General features: G+C 42.7%; 1 protein-coding gene across 2 annotated transcripts in view; it reads right to left on the bottom strand.

Annotated features, from left to right (window-relative positions):
* Positions 1-17,976, bottom strand: part of map4k1 (mitogen-activated protein kinase kinase kinase kinase 1) — a 50,700-nt gene that overhangs the window by 28,139 nt on the left and 4,585 nt on the right. The window contains exon 1 of one of the 2 annotated variants that reach the window (XM_026192795.2): positions 13,486-13,734. The exons of the other annotated variant lie outside the window; for it this stretch is intronic. Within the exon in view, the coding sequence (XP_026048580.1) occupies positions 13,486-13,593 (108 nt within the window). The 5' untranslated portion in view covers positions 13,594-13,734. Of the gene's footprint in view, positions 1-13,485; positions 13,735-17,976 lie in introns of those variants that run through there. 2 annotated transcript variants of the gene reach the window in all.

The raw sequence follows: 17,976 nt of genomic DNA, 5'->3' as shown, positions 1-17,976 counted from the left end.
CTCACTGCACTCAGAGGAAGAGAAACAGTCATAAGTGTAGTCGGTCAGCGAGGGCATGACAGCCTGCACACGTGTGACACGGAAAACTCCACTGCCTCAGAGAGGGAGGTTCAAAAAGCAACGACACGGTGACACATGGGTTTTTCAACCACTCCTCTGTCCGAGGTACAAAGTGTTCACAAAGTGATGTCAAAATGACGGCAGTTTAACCCCCTCCAACCATCCTCCGTCAGCCCGCGAGCACAGAGCTACACTAGCAGCACACTAACTGCCACGTTATGTCATCCGTGTCCTTCACACTCATCTTGCTACTGAGTCATTATAACAAAACCACTGTTTACAAAGCAGTTTGTGGCATTAGAACAACATCATTAGCATTTTAACAGCAGGCATGTTTAAGATGCTAATCAAATGAGAAGAACGCAAGAAGCCAAAACGGCGGCCACCTCCGCCTTGCTAGGCGCAAAATTCAATTTGTCGGAAAATTAACGCCATCGGCAAAAACAACGATGGAAGTCGACACTTTGCAGTTGGAGGTAAATTTAACGTTGGCGGTAGGCGGTCTGCGCCTCTGAGATTGATACTGAAATGGCACAGTGGAAAGTCTGGGTGTTGTAGTCGCAGTGGGAGGGTGGTCACAAACAACTGACGACTTCATTTGCATTAAGGGGTTTCCTTTTTTTAGCCATGACCGACCTATAAATCCATCCTTTCACAAACTCAAAAAGGTAAAAGAACGATCGCTGTGTCGAGTTTACCTGCTGAGATTAAACTGTGTACAGCAAATTTAACACACCGCATCACAGCGGAGACATTGTTGTCCCACCCCCGCGCCTCCAACGGCCAAACACTGACAACGGTTTAGGAGATCACTGAAGCACAAACTAAAGTTTAAATCTCAAACTGGAGTTAAACTAGAGCACAGGTAGTTATAATAATAATAATAAACTTTATTTATAAAGCACACTTAAAAACCAAGGGTATGCCAAGGTGCTTAACAAGTAAAATAGAGTATAGGAGGAGGATAATAGAAATAGGACCAAAGCAAGTACTAAATATGCAAGCAGATAACTGTCACTAATACATAGGAAAGCAACAGGTACAGAGCAAACAAGAATTTAAATGAGCATAAAAGTGCATGATATAAAATCATAAAAGAAATATTAACTAGAGGGAAAGGCAAGATTGAATAAGTGGGTTTTTAATCGTGATTTGAACAGTGCAATGGAATCAGATGCGCGGAGGTCGAGAGGAAGGGTATTCCACAGTACCGGGGCAGCCAGAGCAAACGCACGGTCACCCCGGGACTTCAGTCGAGATCTGGGTTGGGTCAGAAGTAGTTGAGTGGCAGATCTGAGTGTTCTAGCAGGAGTATGTGGTTTGAGAAGTTCACTAAGATAACTTGGCGCTAATTTATTAATAGTTTTGAAGGTAAGGAGTAATATTTTAAATTGAATACGGTACTTTATGGGCAGCCAATGCAGGCTAGCTAGGACAGGGGTAATATGGCAAAATTTCCTGGTACCAGTCAAAAGGTAGTTTTCAGGCGCTTGGGAAATCTTTCCTCAGAGTGGCGGTTGGAGAACTGTGAAGCTCCGAGGAGCAGCACCTACATCCTCATGGCATAAAAAATAAATAAAGACTCTTATTTTCACGGGCACAGCTTTGTCTAAGACAGCAAGCTCATGCATTTATTCTAAGAGACTGTGATAATGTGAGATGCTCGTGCAGCTCTGCTAACTTTGGCTCATGCTCCAGTTTTTTCTTTACTGCACTCCCTCTCAGCACCTTCGCTCCACATTTTTCTGCTGCACAGCCACATGTGATGACAGCTGCAGTTTTTTTCTGGTCACTTGACTATCTTGAGAATGTTTCTCTGAACAGTTAATCTCCTCGATCTCTGATAACCAGCCAGCCTCAGCCCTGACTGTTGAGTTTCTGTCGGGTTGGTGCAGTGGCGGTCCTCGATATCATCAAGCTCCACCGCCTTCACTGCAGCTGGCGAGGTTAGGCCTTTTGCTCTCCTGGTGGTTCCATCAGAGGCAGAGGTCCAGCCTGACCCCGGGGAGTCATGTGGACCTGGGCTGAGCTAGCTGCGGCTGCAGAGCAGAACACTACCTTCTTCGCCAGCTGCAATCTAAGGTGGCGTACACACAGGAAGACACCAGCAACCAGAGACCACAGAATGTCAATGAAATTCAGCGATATGCAACAACAACAGGCTTGTGACGCAAACCGGGTGGTCCTGAGTTAAGCTTTGAGGTGGATGACCAACCACCTGTTCTGAAAACAAAGCATGATGAGCTGCTGTCTTACAAGGTGGAGGAGAAAGTGTGCAAGCTGGCTTCTTTCTTCATTGAACATGTGCCACGAAATGAATCTAAACATTTGGGAAACCCTGCATCAGGTTCAAAGCAGGCAGCTGAGCTGATCTTTAGCTGAGTAACGAGTTACCCTGTGGTCTGTTCACATTTGCCTCTGATCAGATACAGCAGACCAGTATGTAGAAGAAAACAAAAACAGTACTGCTGAGAGAAGTTAGCATATTGTGCACTAAGACTGGAGACCTGCCCAAGGTGTTTCCACCTTCCAGACCTATGAGAGCTGGGAAACGCTCCAGCACCCAGAAAACCGAATTAAAATTGAATTAAAAAGACAAAAAGAGCGCAAACACAGTCAAGAGACTCCAGTTAGTGCAGGTGAAGCTACCAGACAATGGGAGGCTAGTAATGTTGGCAGATCTGCATGCTCCTCACTCTAAGCCTTATCAGATTAACTCCAGGACGGTTAACAAAAAACGTCAGTTGCTATAAAGGTGGAAACTAACCACAGACAGGTCCTGGACACATTTATTTCTACTGTAGAGATTTATATTTGAACGTGGGATTGACTGGTTTGGAACAAGCCTCAAGCTGCCATCAGAGGAAGTCCAGTTTGAGAGTTACTTTCAAAAAAATAAAATGGATTAGTTTAATTTGAATAGGCTTAAATCTGGCCCATCCTCCAGCTGGATAGCTGTTTTTGCCGGACGCTCACTCTGCTGGGCTTCTCTGTGATCATTTCACAATATTGGTCATGTTTTGTTTTGGATGTGGTCTCTAACATGAAACTGTCATAAAAATCCCTCCACTGTGCATCACAGGGCCGATGTCCAAAACGGCAGCACTGAAACTGCGTCGCTTGTGTACCTAAAGAGGCCGTGCAGAGCTTCGGTATCTGTCTGATGATGATTTGTGAGTTGCTTCTCGGAAAGTTTAGTCACTCTTATCGTTAGGGACGAGATAAAAACGTACCTGTGCGGTACCTTTTTGGACTATCTTACACAGCATTTCTGGGTAAAACTGAGCAATACAAAGCTTTCACTTCACAGTAGAGAGTTTCTAACTCTCTACTGAGAAAAGCAAAGGTCTGGTCGCACAACGGCTGAGCTTACACGAGCAGTACAGTCAAACAAAAGCAATCAGAGCCTGAAAGCTGAGGCAAGAAAAACAACAGCGACAATGGAAACTCCATTCAATCACTGTGTGAGAGAGACACACAGCAGAGGTCACTGAGAGGAAAGACACCCTGTGCAGTAAACAAACAAACACACAGAGGAAGCTGTGGACCTTCCACAGAAACATTTCCACTTTGAAGTGTGTGCCGCAGAGGGGTGTTTCCTCTCGCTGACCTCTGTGATGATGACACTCTAAGCATCATCATACTCTGCTTTCCTACAGTCTCGAGACAAGGAACGAGGTGAAGGGAAACAAGAACTCCGATTACACCTCACATGAGTCTGTTGTCCCTGAAAGCAGCCGGATATAAACCCAGCTGTAATCTTAACCATATCTTACTTAAACATATCTAACTTTGAGCAGCCCCATAACACCCAGCACAGACATAAATATATAAACACCTGCACTGGTTTTAACCATATTATTAGTCATACTCTGTCTTACGGCTAAAGATAAGAAATCTCTGTCAGTCTCATCTCTCCGTGCTTCCTCTCTGGTGTGTTTAGTGCACACAGACCGGATGGATGTGTCCGCATCTCATTCTTAAAACTAAAAAACACACCTGGCAGTTCTGAGAAGCGGTCAGAGAAGATGCTAAAGCTAAACTCGGGATTTTTGCACAACGGCGTGCGAATCATTTTGACCCGCTGTGTTGAGCTAATGGTCGATTTTGAGCAGCGATAATAGAGCAAACATGGCTGATGGCGGAGCTCTCTTATTCCACACGAGGCAGGACCAACGCCGCAGCGTCCGTAGTGCGTTGGCGCACATGCCAACGCGCTTTGAGCGTAGGCGGCCTCCTCCCTCTCACTTTCTCTCAGCAGGGCATACAACGACTACTGGCTCCTCGACGCAAAACGTCACACAGATCATTGCGAGGGATGGAAAAAGGAAGGGTGGAGGAGGGACGGAGCTGAAAAGCAAACACCAGCCAGAAACGAGGTCAGTCAAAAAGCACACGAGCTAAAACTCACACCTGTGTGTACGGTCGGAGCTCAAGCTCAGTCTTGAGACTTGAATATTTGAGCTACTTTAGTTCCTTTTGATGATTTTTTTAAATTTAGCGTAACCTCGTGGTTATTTATGCCTCGACCTAAACATTTTGATACAGTCTGATTGGTGAAGCTCTTAAAAACTCAGAGGTCATCTGTAATCTGAATAAATTTAATCCCAGACTGGGATATACCACTGGGATATACTGTGATGTTTTAAAAAGGATTACTGGTGACATGTGCATGATGCAGACAATATCTTAAATAATTGTTCTTTTGTAGATTTATGGACACAGACTATAAAATCAACAGTAGAAGAACTTCAGGGAAACAAATCATCTGCATAGGGGTTTTCACAGTTTTTGTATAATGTGTCCAGGTACGGCATAAAGGTGTGTTTGAAATATACGGAATGTGGAGATTTGGTCTAACTTAAGGTAGATCATGTTCTCTACTCCTCAGACGGTCTATGGTTCGATCCCCTGATCCTCCAGCCTGCATGTCGGCCAACACACCGTCCCTGATGCATCCATCAGCTCATGAGTGTAAAAAGACGAGAAGCACTTAAAGTGTATTTTGGTTCTTCTAGACAAGCAGCAGCATTTTGAACTTTGTTCCGTCACTCACTGCAGATGAGTCATTGTGGGGGAATATGCATTTCTAAGTCTTTTTCAGAATACAATGATGCCTCCAGATTAGGTCAGAAAGGACTTTTGCAATACTTCAGTCTCCTGAAAATATCCTCTTTTTCTTCCAGTATGGCAGCAAGCTCAACGTTCAGACACGAGAAACACAAGAAAGCCTGAAGCTGATCATTTATCATCTTATTTTGATGTAGGTCAGTTATCAAATAAGCCAAACACACACACCCACACACACACACACGTGCAGGTATTTGGCATAATTTGTCTGAATTTCTCAGCGTCATAAAAATGATCTCTCTTCCTCTTTTTGGGGTTAAAGATAAATCCAAGCCAACCAAAAATTCAAGCACATTTCATTGTAAAGCACACACCGACACACACACACACACAGACAAAACCACACTGTTTCTGACACAGTTAACTTGGCTCTGCAGGCAGATTTTGTATGTAGTCTGCTGCTCGTTTGTCTCACTTCTTCTTTTTGTGCCTGAGGTTGCACACACACCAGGTGCAGCCCGCAGCTTCCCGCAGCTTCTGTGAGGCTATGAGCATGAAACTAGAGTTGCAAGATGTTGAATAGCAACCCTAAAGTGCAGCTTAGTAGCACAAGCCACATCAGATAAGGAGACTCGGGGTTTTTACTGTAAGAGGAGGAAGATCCTGACATGATGAGGTGCAAACCTGCAGCCAGCTCAGTTAACTTTGAGTCACTTCCCAAGCCAGAGAAAACCAAGCAAAACCAAGTCTCAGCAAAGTTTCTCCTCCGCTGTGCAGGAAACATCACTGCAACAGAAGACTGATTTTTAACTTAAATGCATGGGAAGGAAATAGTTTTTAGTCACCAGCTACAGAGGGAAATGATTTGAATTTCAAGAGCAGCTTTAAAGTCCCTACGATGGAGTGAGAGTACAAACGCTGAAAGGAGGTGACCACCTAAGAGTAAAACCAACACATCAGATCATATCTGCACACAAAGAGGGTTTGTTTTTATACTTAACAATGCTCAGAACACCTCAGCACCGAGAGTGGTCAGTAAAGGCACGTCACATCCATCCAGGGCTATGTCAAGGTATCTCAAACTGAGGGGCAGGGCCCACCGGTGGGTCACAGAGTCACTGCAGAGGGGTGTGAATGACCAGGGGGGAAATATGAGGTGCTTTTTGCAGGAAAATTAAACAAATAGGAGTTTGCTCATAACACAGTGCTGACACTTATTTCACCAAAATGTCACTTGGTGACAGTGATTACACTTTTGTCAACTTCTGAAGGAAAAAGCTGAATCACTGCGTCATTCAACATTTAATCCACACTCCTATCATCATATTCATGCCCTAAATGTGGATGAGTCAACAAAGGTGATAAAATAAAGGTTATGCCATTAGAGGTGATAAACTTAAATGTCAACAGTCGCTCACATTTTGAAAAATAAGAGACTTTCAGAAATGTTAGGTTTCACTCAACCTTTAGGCTCATACTACAAACAGGACAGTAAAAGACAAAGAGAGGCTGGTGGAAAGTGAAGGAGTGAGTAAAATTATAGAAAATGTCTCCAACGAGAGCTTTAATAAGAGAAAATTCGCTGTTTGCGACTGACAGCCGTCTATTTCTGAAACTAAAAGTGTTGAATGAAACCTGAAAAAGTCACAGTCACGTGACCACAGTGAGCGGTATCACACTTCAAAGGATTTTTCCACTAAACAAGTCACATATATATATTAAAAAAATGTGTGTGTATGTATATATATATATATATAACAGAACTTCATAGACACTCACATTACTAAAAACAAAAAACATCCGCTACATTACCACAAACTCTTGCACTGTGCAGATCTCCAGATGATGACTGCTGCTGATTTTCATGCTCTTCCAGGTAACTGCCAGGTTTTATTTAAACCACGTGATGATCCCATCTTTCCATCAGGCCATCAGCATGTTGGTTTATCATCATCATCTTTATTTATGAGAGGATGTTTAAGACTAAATACTTATAAAGCTAACTGCATCAACATCAGCTTCAGCTTCATTTGGGTTTCTTGGTCCTAAGCGTTAGCAGCGATGACAATGAGTTTGCAATTTAAGTAACTTTTGGATTAGCTTAAGTAGACTGGCTTTAACAGCTGGAGCTGAAATTTAGTTCGCCTTAAATCAGATCCTTTAAAGAGTTTTGAGGACATGAAGTATGCTTTCATGTCTGCTTATAACAGGACCTGGCTAAAGCAGCTACTGTAAGCTCAGGTATGGACCAGTCTGTGTCTCCAACAAACTGGTGATGGTGGCACAAGAGTGTCCCCCCCCCACATGCTCCCATCTTAGAAGGCCAAATTTACAGCATTAAAGAGCATATTTATGTATTTATAACATCCATCTGGATACTGGAGTTTGGGGAATGGTCTGTGCCTGCTAACTGGAGTCCTTTAACTGTGTTTTAAGTGCCTTTTAGAACATTTTAACCCTTGTATGGTGTTCGGGTCTGTGAGACCCGTGTTCAGTTTTTTTCAAAAGAAAAATTAAACAATTAATTATTTTTTCACGTGTAAATGTGTTGTGTCTTTCCACTCACTCCACTTGATTATAACTGATTTATTTATAACATTTTATATAAAAGAAAAACGAGAAGCACATTAATTCATAAATGTGATCTAACAAAGGTAAAGGGAAAAAATTAACCATGTTTGCTGTTCATATGTCTTGTAATTGGGATGAAGTAAACATCTGTTGAGTAATTTAACATAAAATTGTTTGATAGTGTTAATTTGGAAAGCCAAAACTCTAGCGGGTCCACCAGACCCATGAACACTGGCTGAGTAACAAAAATACGAACACCACACAAGGGTTAATTATGAAATTAGATCATTACTAACAAAACTCCAAGAAATTTCTTCTTTAGTTTTTAGCATGGAACATGTTACTTAGTGCTGATTATACGGGACGTGTCTCCACCTATGCAGCCATACAGTGATGCTAACCAAAATATGCTACCTTTAGCTAAAGACTTTGCACTCCAGGTATTTGAGTCAACATGAAAACCTCAGCAGCCAAAATGCTCCCACTGAGGCTTCAACATGTGGACTCTAAAAACCATCAGCTGCGTCTATCCTTCGTATACAGTTCCTGTTCTTAATTGAAAAGCCGGGACATCCCAACGACAGCACGATGCCCACAACAAGCTGCGACTCTGAGCTTCAAAGCAGCCGCATCATAAACCTGTAACTGCAGACACGCAAACATGTGAAAATAGCATCTTCAGGCTGAAGCAACATATCACACGTGTAATATATGTGCACACGCTCAGCATTACATGTGGAGATTCGGCAGGAATATAAAAGAGTTCTGCTGTGCTTTTAAGGTTTTACGTGTAATTGTAACACGTGTGTACGATGATTTTGCTTTCAGCGATTTCATTGAATTAACCCCTCAACACTCCCTCTGTTCAGCTTCTTAAGTGATCATCTTACAGCACAAAGTCTCACAATCTAGCGTCTGTGAATGACTTAACATGCAAATATAACAACAGCGGCAGCGACAGTAGCTTCTTAGTAAATATCTTCTCTTTCTTGTTGCCTGTAAGGAAGTTATTTATACACACGTGGGCATGCAGCCAATTTAGAAGCTAGGCACTTCCTCATCTCAAAACGAAAATGAGTTCTTCATTCAATGAAATCTGCTCATAACATAAAACACTCGGATAAACTTTGCTACAGAAAATGCTCTGACGGGAATATCGGCTGTGCAGTGTTGTCCAACAGGTTTGACAAACACAGAAAGAAGGTTTAAGAAATGTCTCAGCAGGAAAAAATGTGGACCGGGAGCATGCCACCGGATCAGCATCATTCACGCTATCTATCAAACATAAAATGGAGTTTCCGACTGGCTGCCAACAAAGCTTGCTACCCAAACAACAAAGCCAAATAACTCTGGAACTTCCAAAAAAAGGAGTCCAGAACCAGCGGACAATGTCACGCTGGCTACAGCCATCTTTTATATACAGTCTGTGATCTACACCAGTTTATATAGGCCACAGGATGATGTGACAACCATCATCGAAATGAAAAATGATCATTTATGAATTTACCGTATGAGTACTCTGGGCCCAGCTGACTTATCTTAGACGACGCTGGCTGATGCTAACACAGTGTTTGAGAGGAACTTGGCGCTGCATCTGAACCACAGGCAGCAGAGGCTGCACGCAGGACTGCGTGAACATCTCTACACATCCGATGAAGACGAGGTATGTGCCAGTACAGAGGTGACCCTGTGCAGGTGTCACAGGTGCTCGTGTTGCAAATGAGCTGTCAAAAGTGCCTCCGCCTGATGAGAACACACAAAGCCGACTGCTGGCATGTGAGACAATGAAGAAGCTATTTGAGGAAGAACTGAATGCAGATTATGTGCTTTTCAAATCAGGCTCAGTCTTTGAACGCCTGGGGTACAAAGCGTTTGAAAAATCAGATACTTACCCCCTAAAGAGATTTTATGGGGTAAAAAGTGTTTAATGCCCACAGAAAGTCGTGCAGCTTACGTGCCGAAATCAATATAAGACACATGAACTAATAGGAAATGATCTACAACACAACTTGGCCTTATCAGCTGCGGTCGACACGGCCTTTCTTCTCTATCTCTACATCAGATGCACCTACTCTTACTCCTGAGGATGAGGAACTGTCTGATATGAAAGCAGGTATATGTTTCTTCCTGTGAATGTCCCTCCCTGTACAACATGAGGCTAAGACGCTGTACAGTTCCCATAATGGTCATCTCTCTCTCTCACACACACATGGACAAACAGGCATAACTTAAAGTCCTACTTTTTCACCACTGCTGATGGTGCAAAAACAGTTGCTGCTTGCAGTATGACCTCCATTAGGCTGTGCAACAACGCGTAGCTGAAACCATGTGATCGAGCATGTGTGTGGGTGTGATCATATCTGTGCATGGGTGTTTTTGTGTGAGCGTGTGTCCACATGTGAAGGAAGGGCAATTATGCAAATATCTCCCTCCCTGTAAAACAGAACAAGGTCACAGAACTGACCTGTTTAGAGGAAGTGTGCTCACTCTACAGATAAACTGCTTTGCATAGGTTACAGTTTTACAGCGCATGGCATGAACTGCTGAACAGCTCGACTCTGAAATGCTCCATATCCACCAAAACTGGCACATGAAAAAAAACAGTCCACACATGGGCTGAAGCAGGTGGCCGAGAGCGACTCTGAGAAACTCTGAAGCCTCAACTTACCTTCTGTAAAGCGTATCCGTGCAGGATGTTGCTAATGTGCCATATTTTAATATAGATTTTGTTTAAAAAACAAAAAAAACATGCATCACAGCTTAAATACTTCAAAGAGCTCATACTCATGGAGGCACAGATAAATACAAGCCAGTGTAGGTGGAGCAAGAGATCATTATCTAAAGAAATAAAACTAAAAACTCACAATAACATTTGAACTCCAAGGACCCACAAAGTCATTAAAGTCTTTTTTTTATATCGCTTACAAAAGCAACACGATGCACAGTGACCAAAATGATCTGCATCCTCTTCACTCTAATCACCGACGAGCTCGCAATGGTCCATCACCGTGACAACCTCAGATGATTTTATAACTCAGCATTTGCAGAGCTAAATATCTCCAATGAGATAGACGGATGAGATAGCTAAATGCTTATTTTTCTCTTTTTGTGCACCTCAGCAAACCACAGCACACGATAATCAAAGACAGTGAAGAAAGTTTCTTGGTTGGAGTTGGGGGATGGATTAAAAAGTCCAAAAGCTGAAAACCCCAGAGTCCCGATCTCGACAGATTTAAATGTCACAGTAAGCTGTCTGCACCGGCACTAAGTGTTGGTGGTAAACGTTCTGCAAATCAGAGCTGTGTAAACACAATCTGTGGGTTCAGACAAACATAACTTGTTGCTAACAGATTAACTCAAATCAGCCTTTAAGAAGCTCTGTCTGGCTTCAAATTCTCATAAATGAGTCGCTTGTTGTTCCGAGCACTGAATGGAGCTTTGCTGTTCTGTGACTTACACTGAGCAGTACAAAAGAAGGCGCATAGTCCACTCAGATCACTCTATCACTCATGTGAGCCGTCACTGGAGAGACTTAGGTAACTTTTCCATCTCAGGTGTGACCTGAGGAAAGTCCCAGACAATCCTTGGTAACACATGCACCTACACAGGAGCCCGCGTGTTCATTCAAAGCACGGAATTACACCGAAGGAAGTCAAAATTCACTCAAAATGTATCCATTTTTTAAAAACCCGCACTTAATCACATCCATATATGTGTAGACGGACGCCTGTGAAGTCGACACAGTTGCAAGAAATGTATGAAAGGCTTGCTCTGTGAACGCGGCTCCATCCGCTGTGACATTTGACAATGTTTATAACACACCTATGATAGCATACAAAAGAGCAATTAGATGAGTATGTACGTTTTTGCATGATTCCCTGATTACAGACTCCTTCTTCACCTTCCTACACTCGTATTCTGAGTGTATTTTTTGCCACAGAGAGATAAAACACATGTATCAAAGTTAAAAGATGATATTTACTGATAGCACAATTATTTTTACTGTCATTCAAATTTTCTGCAGCTTTGGTGTCGTTATCGGGAAATTTCTTTTGCCACAATAATCCTGCGGTGAAAGCTGATATAATGCCAACTCTAAATACCGCCCAACTCGTTAACATACAGCGACAAACGACTCAGACATAATTAGCGATCAGAAGCAGACGTACTACACTGGCAACGCGTTTGGCTCTCATTTCCTGCCACTTTTAATCAGGTTGATTTTTTAAGCCTAATCTAAACAAATGAAACTGAATATTTTGTGATACTTGCTGGGCTGTCGGGCTTGTAATCCGCTGGTTTAAACCCTGGCTGCTGAGATCAAATTAACAACTACTTGTGGACCATTTGTGCTCTAGAATCAGAGTCCTGGGCCTCAACCACAACAACTCTGAATGCTGCAGCTGGTTTCTCAAATACAAGTCTCGCTGTTGTTTTTATTTCTGGAGTGCAGCTGTGGCAGGAACCACTCCTCTTTCTGTAACCTTACACTGCAAATAAAAACAGCTCAAATGATCTGTGGATTCCTTCGAAAAACAGGAAGGATTGCTTTTGGAACGCCAGGTGACATCACATGCAAAACTACATGAAATTGCAAGTGACGGGGTAACAACACAAGTTCCACTGAGAGAAAGAGGATGAGATGTTTAACCTGAACATTTCTTTAAACTGAACCTTTACAGCAACATTCAAGGCCAAAGCCTGTTAACCAACTTCTCCCCACTGTGTGAAAATATGGGTTTAACCCTGCGAAACCTTCACTGCTGCTCAGAAATGGGAATGAACTCTGCCGCAGGCGAAGAAGAATCAACATAAAACCAAATATTTCAGATGATGTATTATTGAAGCTTGGCTTTGTGGTTGGAGAAACCGTGATATTGTTTACCTTAAATATCAAGCCACAAACTGAAAATGTGTGGTGTGTGTGTGCAGGAATATACAATGTACCATATTAAGTTCAGACCTCACCTTCCTGCTCCTGCTTCAGGTTAAAGTCTGACTTAACTGACTTAAAATTAGACTTTTTAAGGACAGACTTTTAAACATAGGGAGAAACTTCAACTACAACTCAGAGGTGTGATTGTGTAGACGCCCCGTCAGAGTCGAGGATGATGTTAGAGTGCACTTGAAGCACCTGAAGCACCTGAAACACCTTTTAGTAGCTCTGAAAGCTTGAGCCCCGTTTGTTGGCGTTTGATGACATCAGTGCTCGAAAAGAGGATCTTTAACTCTGGAATTCGTGGTACTTGTACTACAATTCAGAGTTTACACTAACTTCTCTATTAGATGGAGTAAAACTGCCAAAAAAATAGTTATCGACAAGAATACTTTCACTTCTTGTAAAACCACTTCCTCCAGCACAATAGAAGATGCACTTAAGTTGTGATTGCAGTAAACCATTGAAACTAAATTCCATCACACCTATGTTCTTCTAAACTCACAGAGAAGACGTTCACAGCGAGCAAAGCACCGCGTGCTCAGCCTGAGATCCCCTCCACCCCCCTTTTTTTGCTGCTGTACATTAAAGTGCAGGGACGGGAAGCGGAGAAGTGAGCGACTTGTAAAACAGGCAGAAGTAAGACATGCTTGACTTGAGATGCGAGAAGCCAGTGGAGCAAAAACCTCCTTTAGACTCAGCTTTACATTTTCCACTTCTTTCTTCAAACAGTTTAAAGATACTCATGATCTCTTGAAAGGTGAAAGGTTTCTTAAAATACAAGTAAGAATTGAATAAACCTGATTTAAGCGAACATGTACATGTAGCGGCAGTACAAAGCAGCTGACCTTGTAAACCTCCCCGTAGGTTCCTCCTCCGACTCTCAGCAGGATCTCAAAATCGTCCTGAGGGTTCTTGGTGGAGATATCCAGAGCTGCCCTCTGATGGAAATCCATTTTGCTGTTCGATGTCACTAAAAATCCTCCTCAGACATGTCACACAGTCTGTCTCACACACTCACACACACACAGCAGCATCTACATAGAAACCTGAGAAGCGAAGAAGACGCGAGCTGCTGAGGAAAGGCGCTCGGACTCTCTCTTTGTCTGACTTGTCACTCAGCTGCTGCCACACACACTCACACACCTTCCTGTTTCTCTTTCTTAGCCTGCTGTCGGTCCTCCCTGCCTCTGTCACTCCCTCCTTCCTCTCATCTCTCTCAGACTATTTTTTTTCTCAGCTCATTTGCATAATCCAATTTATTTCCTGTTACTTGTATCGTGCATGTGTGAGAGAGAGAGACTTTCAGAGACAGCTTTACAAAGATCTGTGTAAGTGTGTGCGTTTTTGTGTGTGTGTATGTGTGCGCTCGCACATGAGAACCTGCTTCTGCATGTGTGTGGCTTGTAGCTGATTAATTGCAGTTGAGTTGGTTGGGGTTTTCAGAGCGAGTTTCAGTCTCAGGTTCACGCCTACTGAAGTGTGTGTGTGTGTGTGTGTGTGTGTGTGTGTGTGTGTGTGTGTGTGTGTGTGTGTGTGTGTGTGTGTGTGTGTTGCTCTGCAAGAAAAGTCACTCTTGCTAGGAGCTCCCTGTCAGCTTCCTGTTCATATCCTGTTCAAATAAAGGGGTACAACATCCTGTTAACAACTAAAAAAATCATTTTAATTCTTAATTTTTTACAATCACCAGAATCCACGGGATTCAAATTCGTCTTTTTTTTTAACCATTAGAGCATTTTTAGTGAGAGGTGTAAGAGATATAATTGGAATGAATGATGTGGTTTCATCATGGTTGCTGGTGCTTATCTGCAGCACCTTAACGCACCGCAGCAATGGCACAAAATGAACCTGAGAGAGAAGGAGGGCATTAAACAACTACTTTGCTGTTTGTTTAAATGTCTGACTAGTGAAAAAAATAACTAATTAATCCAGTATTCAAAAATTAAGAAACAGTAAAAACTGGGCACAGTCTAATGGAAACCAGTAATCGCATGCTTCCATGGGCAGGCCTTATTTTAAATGTGGCTGACACTGAGTGTGGCTAACTTTAGCGGTGCTAGCAGCATGTTAGCATTGACAATCACGAGCAGCACAGTGTAGCTTTGCGTGGATGAGCGGTTAAATGTTTAAATGTTTAACCACCATGGTCTTTTTTGTAGGTCACAGTCCTCCAGAGCTGAGGCTTTACTTTACCTGTTTACATCTTCCTGCCATGGAGTGACAGAGAGCGCTAACCTCTCCGAAACAGCAGACCTGGTGAAGACTAGTGAGAGCAGCGCCGGTTAATCATCCAGTCGACTTAGCCACACATGCCTTGTTAAACAACTGCACCTTTTTTTTTAAACAGCTGCCAATTAAAAAGTCAAGAATTGGAGGAAACGGGGACGAGTCATCTATTTGGTACCATGAAGGTCTTAACCCATTTACCTCCATCACATCCACCACATCCACCCATCCACTTATCCAGTTCAGGGTCACAAGTGGGGGGAACCCGAAGTCAACCCCTGTTGACTTGCTGTTGGAGGGCTGAGACATAGAGACAAATACCTAGTAACACTCACATTAACATCTAAGGTCACCAGTTAACCTAACCTCATGCTTGTTTGTGGGAGGAAGCTGGAGTGATCGGAGATACCTGAAGCAAACGCCATAGAAAGGCCACAAACTGGATTCAAACCCAGGACCGGCAGGCTGTATGTAAGAGATGGATGTAGCATCACGATGTCACCCACTGGTTTGTGAAGTGCTGCTTTTCAAGCTTCGAGCTGAGTGTTTTTAATGCAGCCATTGGGTGAAAAAGTGGTTAGCCTTACATTTTGCTCATAAAACTTCAGCCTTCTGCTAATTCCTCTTACTCTTCAAATTGAGCTTTATTTAATGTTTCAACCCATTTTGTCAAGAAGAAGATAACTGAAGTTGCCAAACGTAAGTCTACCCCACGAAATTTACTATCTGGGGCTCTTTGGGGCCTCATTCATCCCTGGACTGCCTCATGAGCGCCCCCTAAGGATCTGGAAGTCCACAGAGCCAGAGCTTCACGTTCTCTGCTATCGTTTTCGTTTCCTGGAACTTGTTAGCTCCGTCTTCCTAATGATATCACATATTTTTTTTATTGTGCCCTTACCCTCATACTTCCCAGTTACCCTCAGTTTAGTTCTCAGTCAGCTCAATTTCTAGCCCAACTTGACCTCTGAGTTTTTGGATAGTTCAGGGGTTATCTGTGTGCACGCGTGCATGCGTGTGTAATCTTACCAGATTTTTTAGCCTGATTGTACCCGCTCCTTGTCCCCTGTGTGCCTTCCCTTTAGTTTTTATGTGCATGAGCACATAAAGCTGTGGGGGGGGGTTTTGGATTTCACCACAGCTTCTTGCATTTGTGTCCTCCTCTCTGTACTGACTCGTTACACGGTAAACACACAAAAATATCTTGCAGTCATGAAAACAGGAAACATGCTAATTAGATTTTATCCATTGCTTCCTATTTCACACTATTTTTTTCTGCATTTGCTGCAAACGGTTGTTGTTGCAGGATATTTAAAGTTTCGTCACCTTCTTTTAAATCAAGAGACCTGCGCACAGATGCGATACCCCTCATGCAGGACCCTGCTTGGAGAAGCACCGATCTAAAGCGAGCCGCCATCATCAGAAGCTACTATTTAGATTTAAAAGAAAACAAAGCAGCTCAGCACGTGTTAGTCGTTAAAAGGTTAATCAAAACAGCAAATCTGAAAGACAGACAACATCTGTCTTGCCATCGTATAACGATACCATCTTCATCTTTTGACATTTATTCCCCCTCCTTCCTCAGCTCAGCAGACGACCCAGCGGCCTGCCCACACTCTCGTTTCAGCACCCACATGTGACAGACTCAGCAGAGGCCAGTTAACCTCAACTAACTGCCTCAACCTCAACTGAGCCTTAGGAGCAGGACTGACGGGGTTACTGATAAAGCTGAGGTTACTGATCAAAATAAGAATATTAGACTCCTTTAAGAGCTCAGGTGCTCAAGTGATCAAAAATGTCACATTCTCAGTTTTACTTCAAATGTCTGAACGGTTTAATAATAAGGTCCAAAATCCAAACATGTGCAATAAACCCCAGAACTTGGGACTTCTGGTTGTTGTTGTTTTGAGTCAGTATGTGTGTATTTATGGCTCCTCTCTCCTCTTTGTCATTGCTGCATCATCTGGTTTGCTCCTGTTAGGACGTCTTCATCAAACCCCGCATGTTCTTCACGTCCTCTGACCGTTCTTCAAATTATTTTTAGATATTCTTAGATTTGTTGAATGTGCTGCCTCATGCTTATTAATTAGAAAATCAATTTAATAAGCTATGTTTCAAAATGTTATGTCATTTCAACAAAGTTCCAGGTGTACTAGCATAAACACAGACTATCACTGGGCTTCATCACAAAGACGCATCAACATATCCTGACATTTACCTGCTGATTACGCTCAGCTCCACACTTTGATTTTCTCTGATTAGTTCAGCAGATATCTTCAAATCCAAGGAAAAACTTTCCCAGGTGGCTATGAGAAGCCAAACCTGGAACACATTAACTTATTATTACACTTTAGATAAATCTCATTAGCCATTTGACAATTCAAGACCCAGTCTGACTCTGGCACGTAATTTTTAAGATATAAACTACTGAGCGTACATACTGATTTTGATTTGAAATAAAAGTTTCCAATGTGGATTATGTGGATCAGCTGGAGGTCCAGATGCATCTCTCAGGTCTTTGTTGGACTTTTTTTCCTATTTCTTAAGAACATGACTTTGAGATACTGTTCATCTGCTCTAGATAGTTTTTTAGACCTAGCACTTCTTCTTTTGCCTTCCACTTTTCCACTTTCCTCATTTTTTTGGACCGACCCCACACTGTGCAAATATTTTGGGCTCTTAGCTCATTGGGAATCCCCTTATTATGCAAATTTACTATTTTATGTGTGTAAAACTAACATTTTGAAAGACCTTCGGGAAGCCTTGTAGAACCAGTTTAAAGTGTGGCGTTGAGAAAAAGGAAATGAGGGGTGGCTCATGACTTTTGCACAGTATTGCACGTGATCGTAACGTTTGGTGAATCTTAATGTCAAATCCCACACGTCTGAGCGAGCAGTTGTGAACCTGAAGAGTCTGAAATCACTGTGAAGCGTCTTTGCACCATGCACGTATGTTTCTTAGGTACTTGTGTAGCAGCAGAGGCAGAACGTTTGTTTCAGAGGGTGAGCAGCTGCTACGCTTTACGTGCGACTGTACAACGTTTTCATCGCTTGTCCCATGTAGAGATCAGCTCGTGTTTAGAGAAGTCAACAGGCGCGAGTCTGACATGAAACATG

Source organism: Astatotilapia calliptera, chromosome 14, assembly GCF_964374335.1.
Source record: "Astatotilapia calliptera chromosome 14, fAstCal68.1, whole genome shotgun sequence".
Taxonomy (NCBI): Eukaryota; Metazoa; Chordata; class Actinopteri; order Cichliformes; family Cichlidae; genus Astatotilapia; species Astatotilapia calliptera.
The sequence above is the reverse complement of the archived record's forward strand: the minus strand, read 5'-3'. Positions and strand labels throughout refer to the sequence as shown.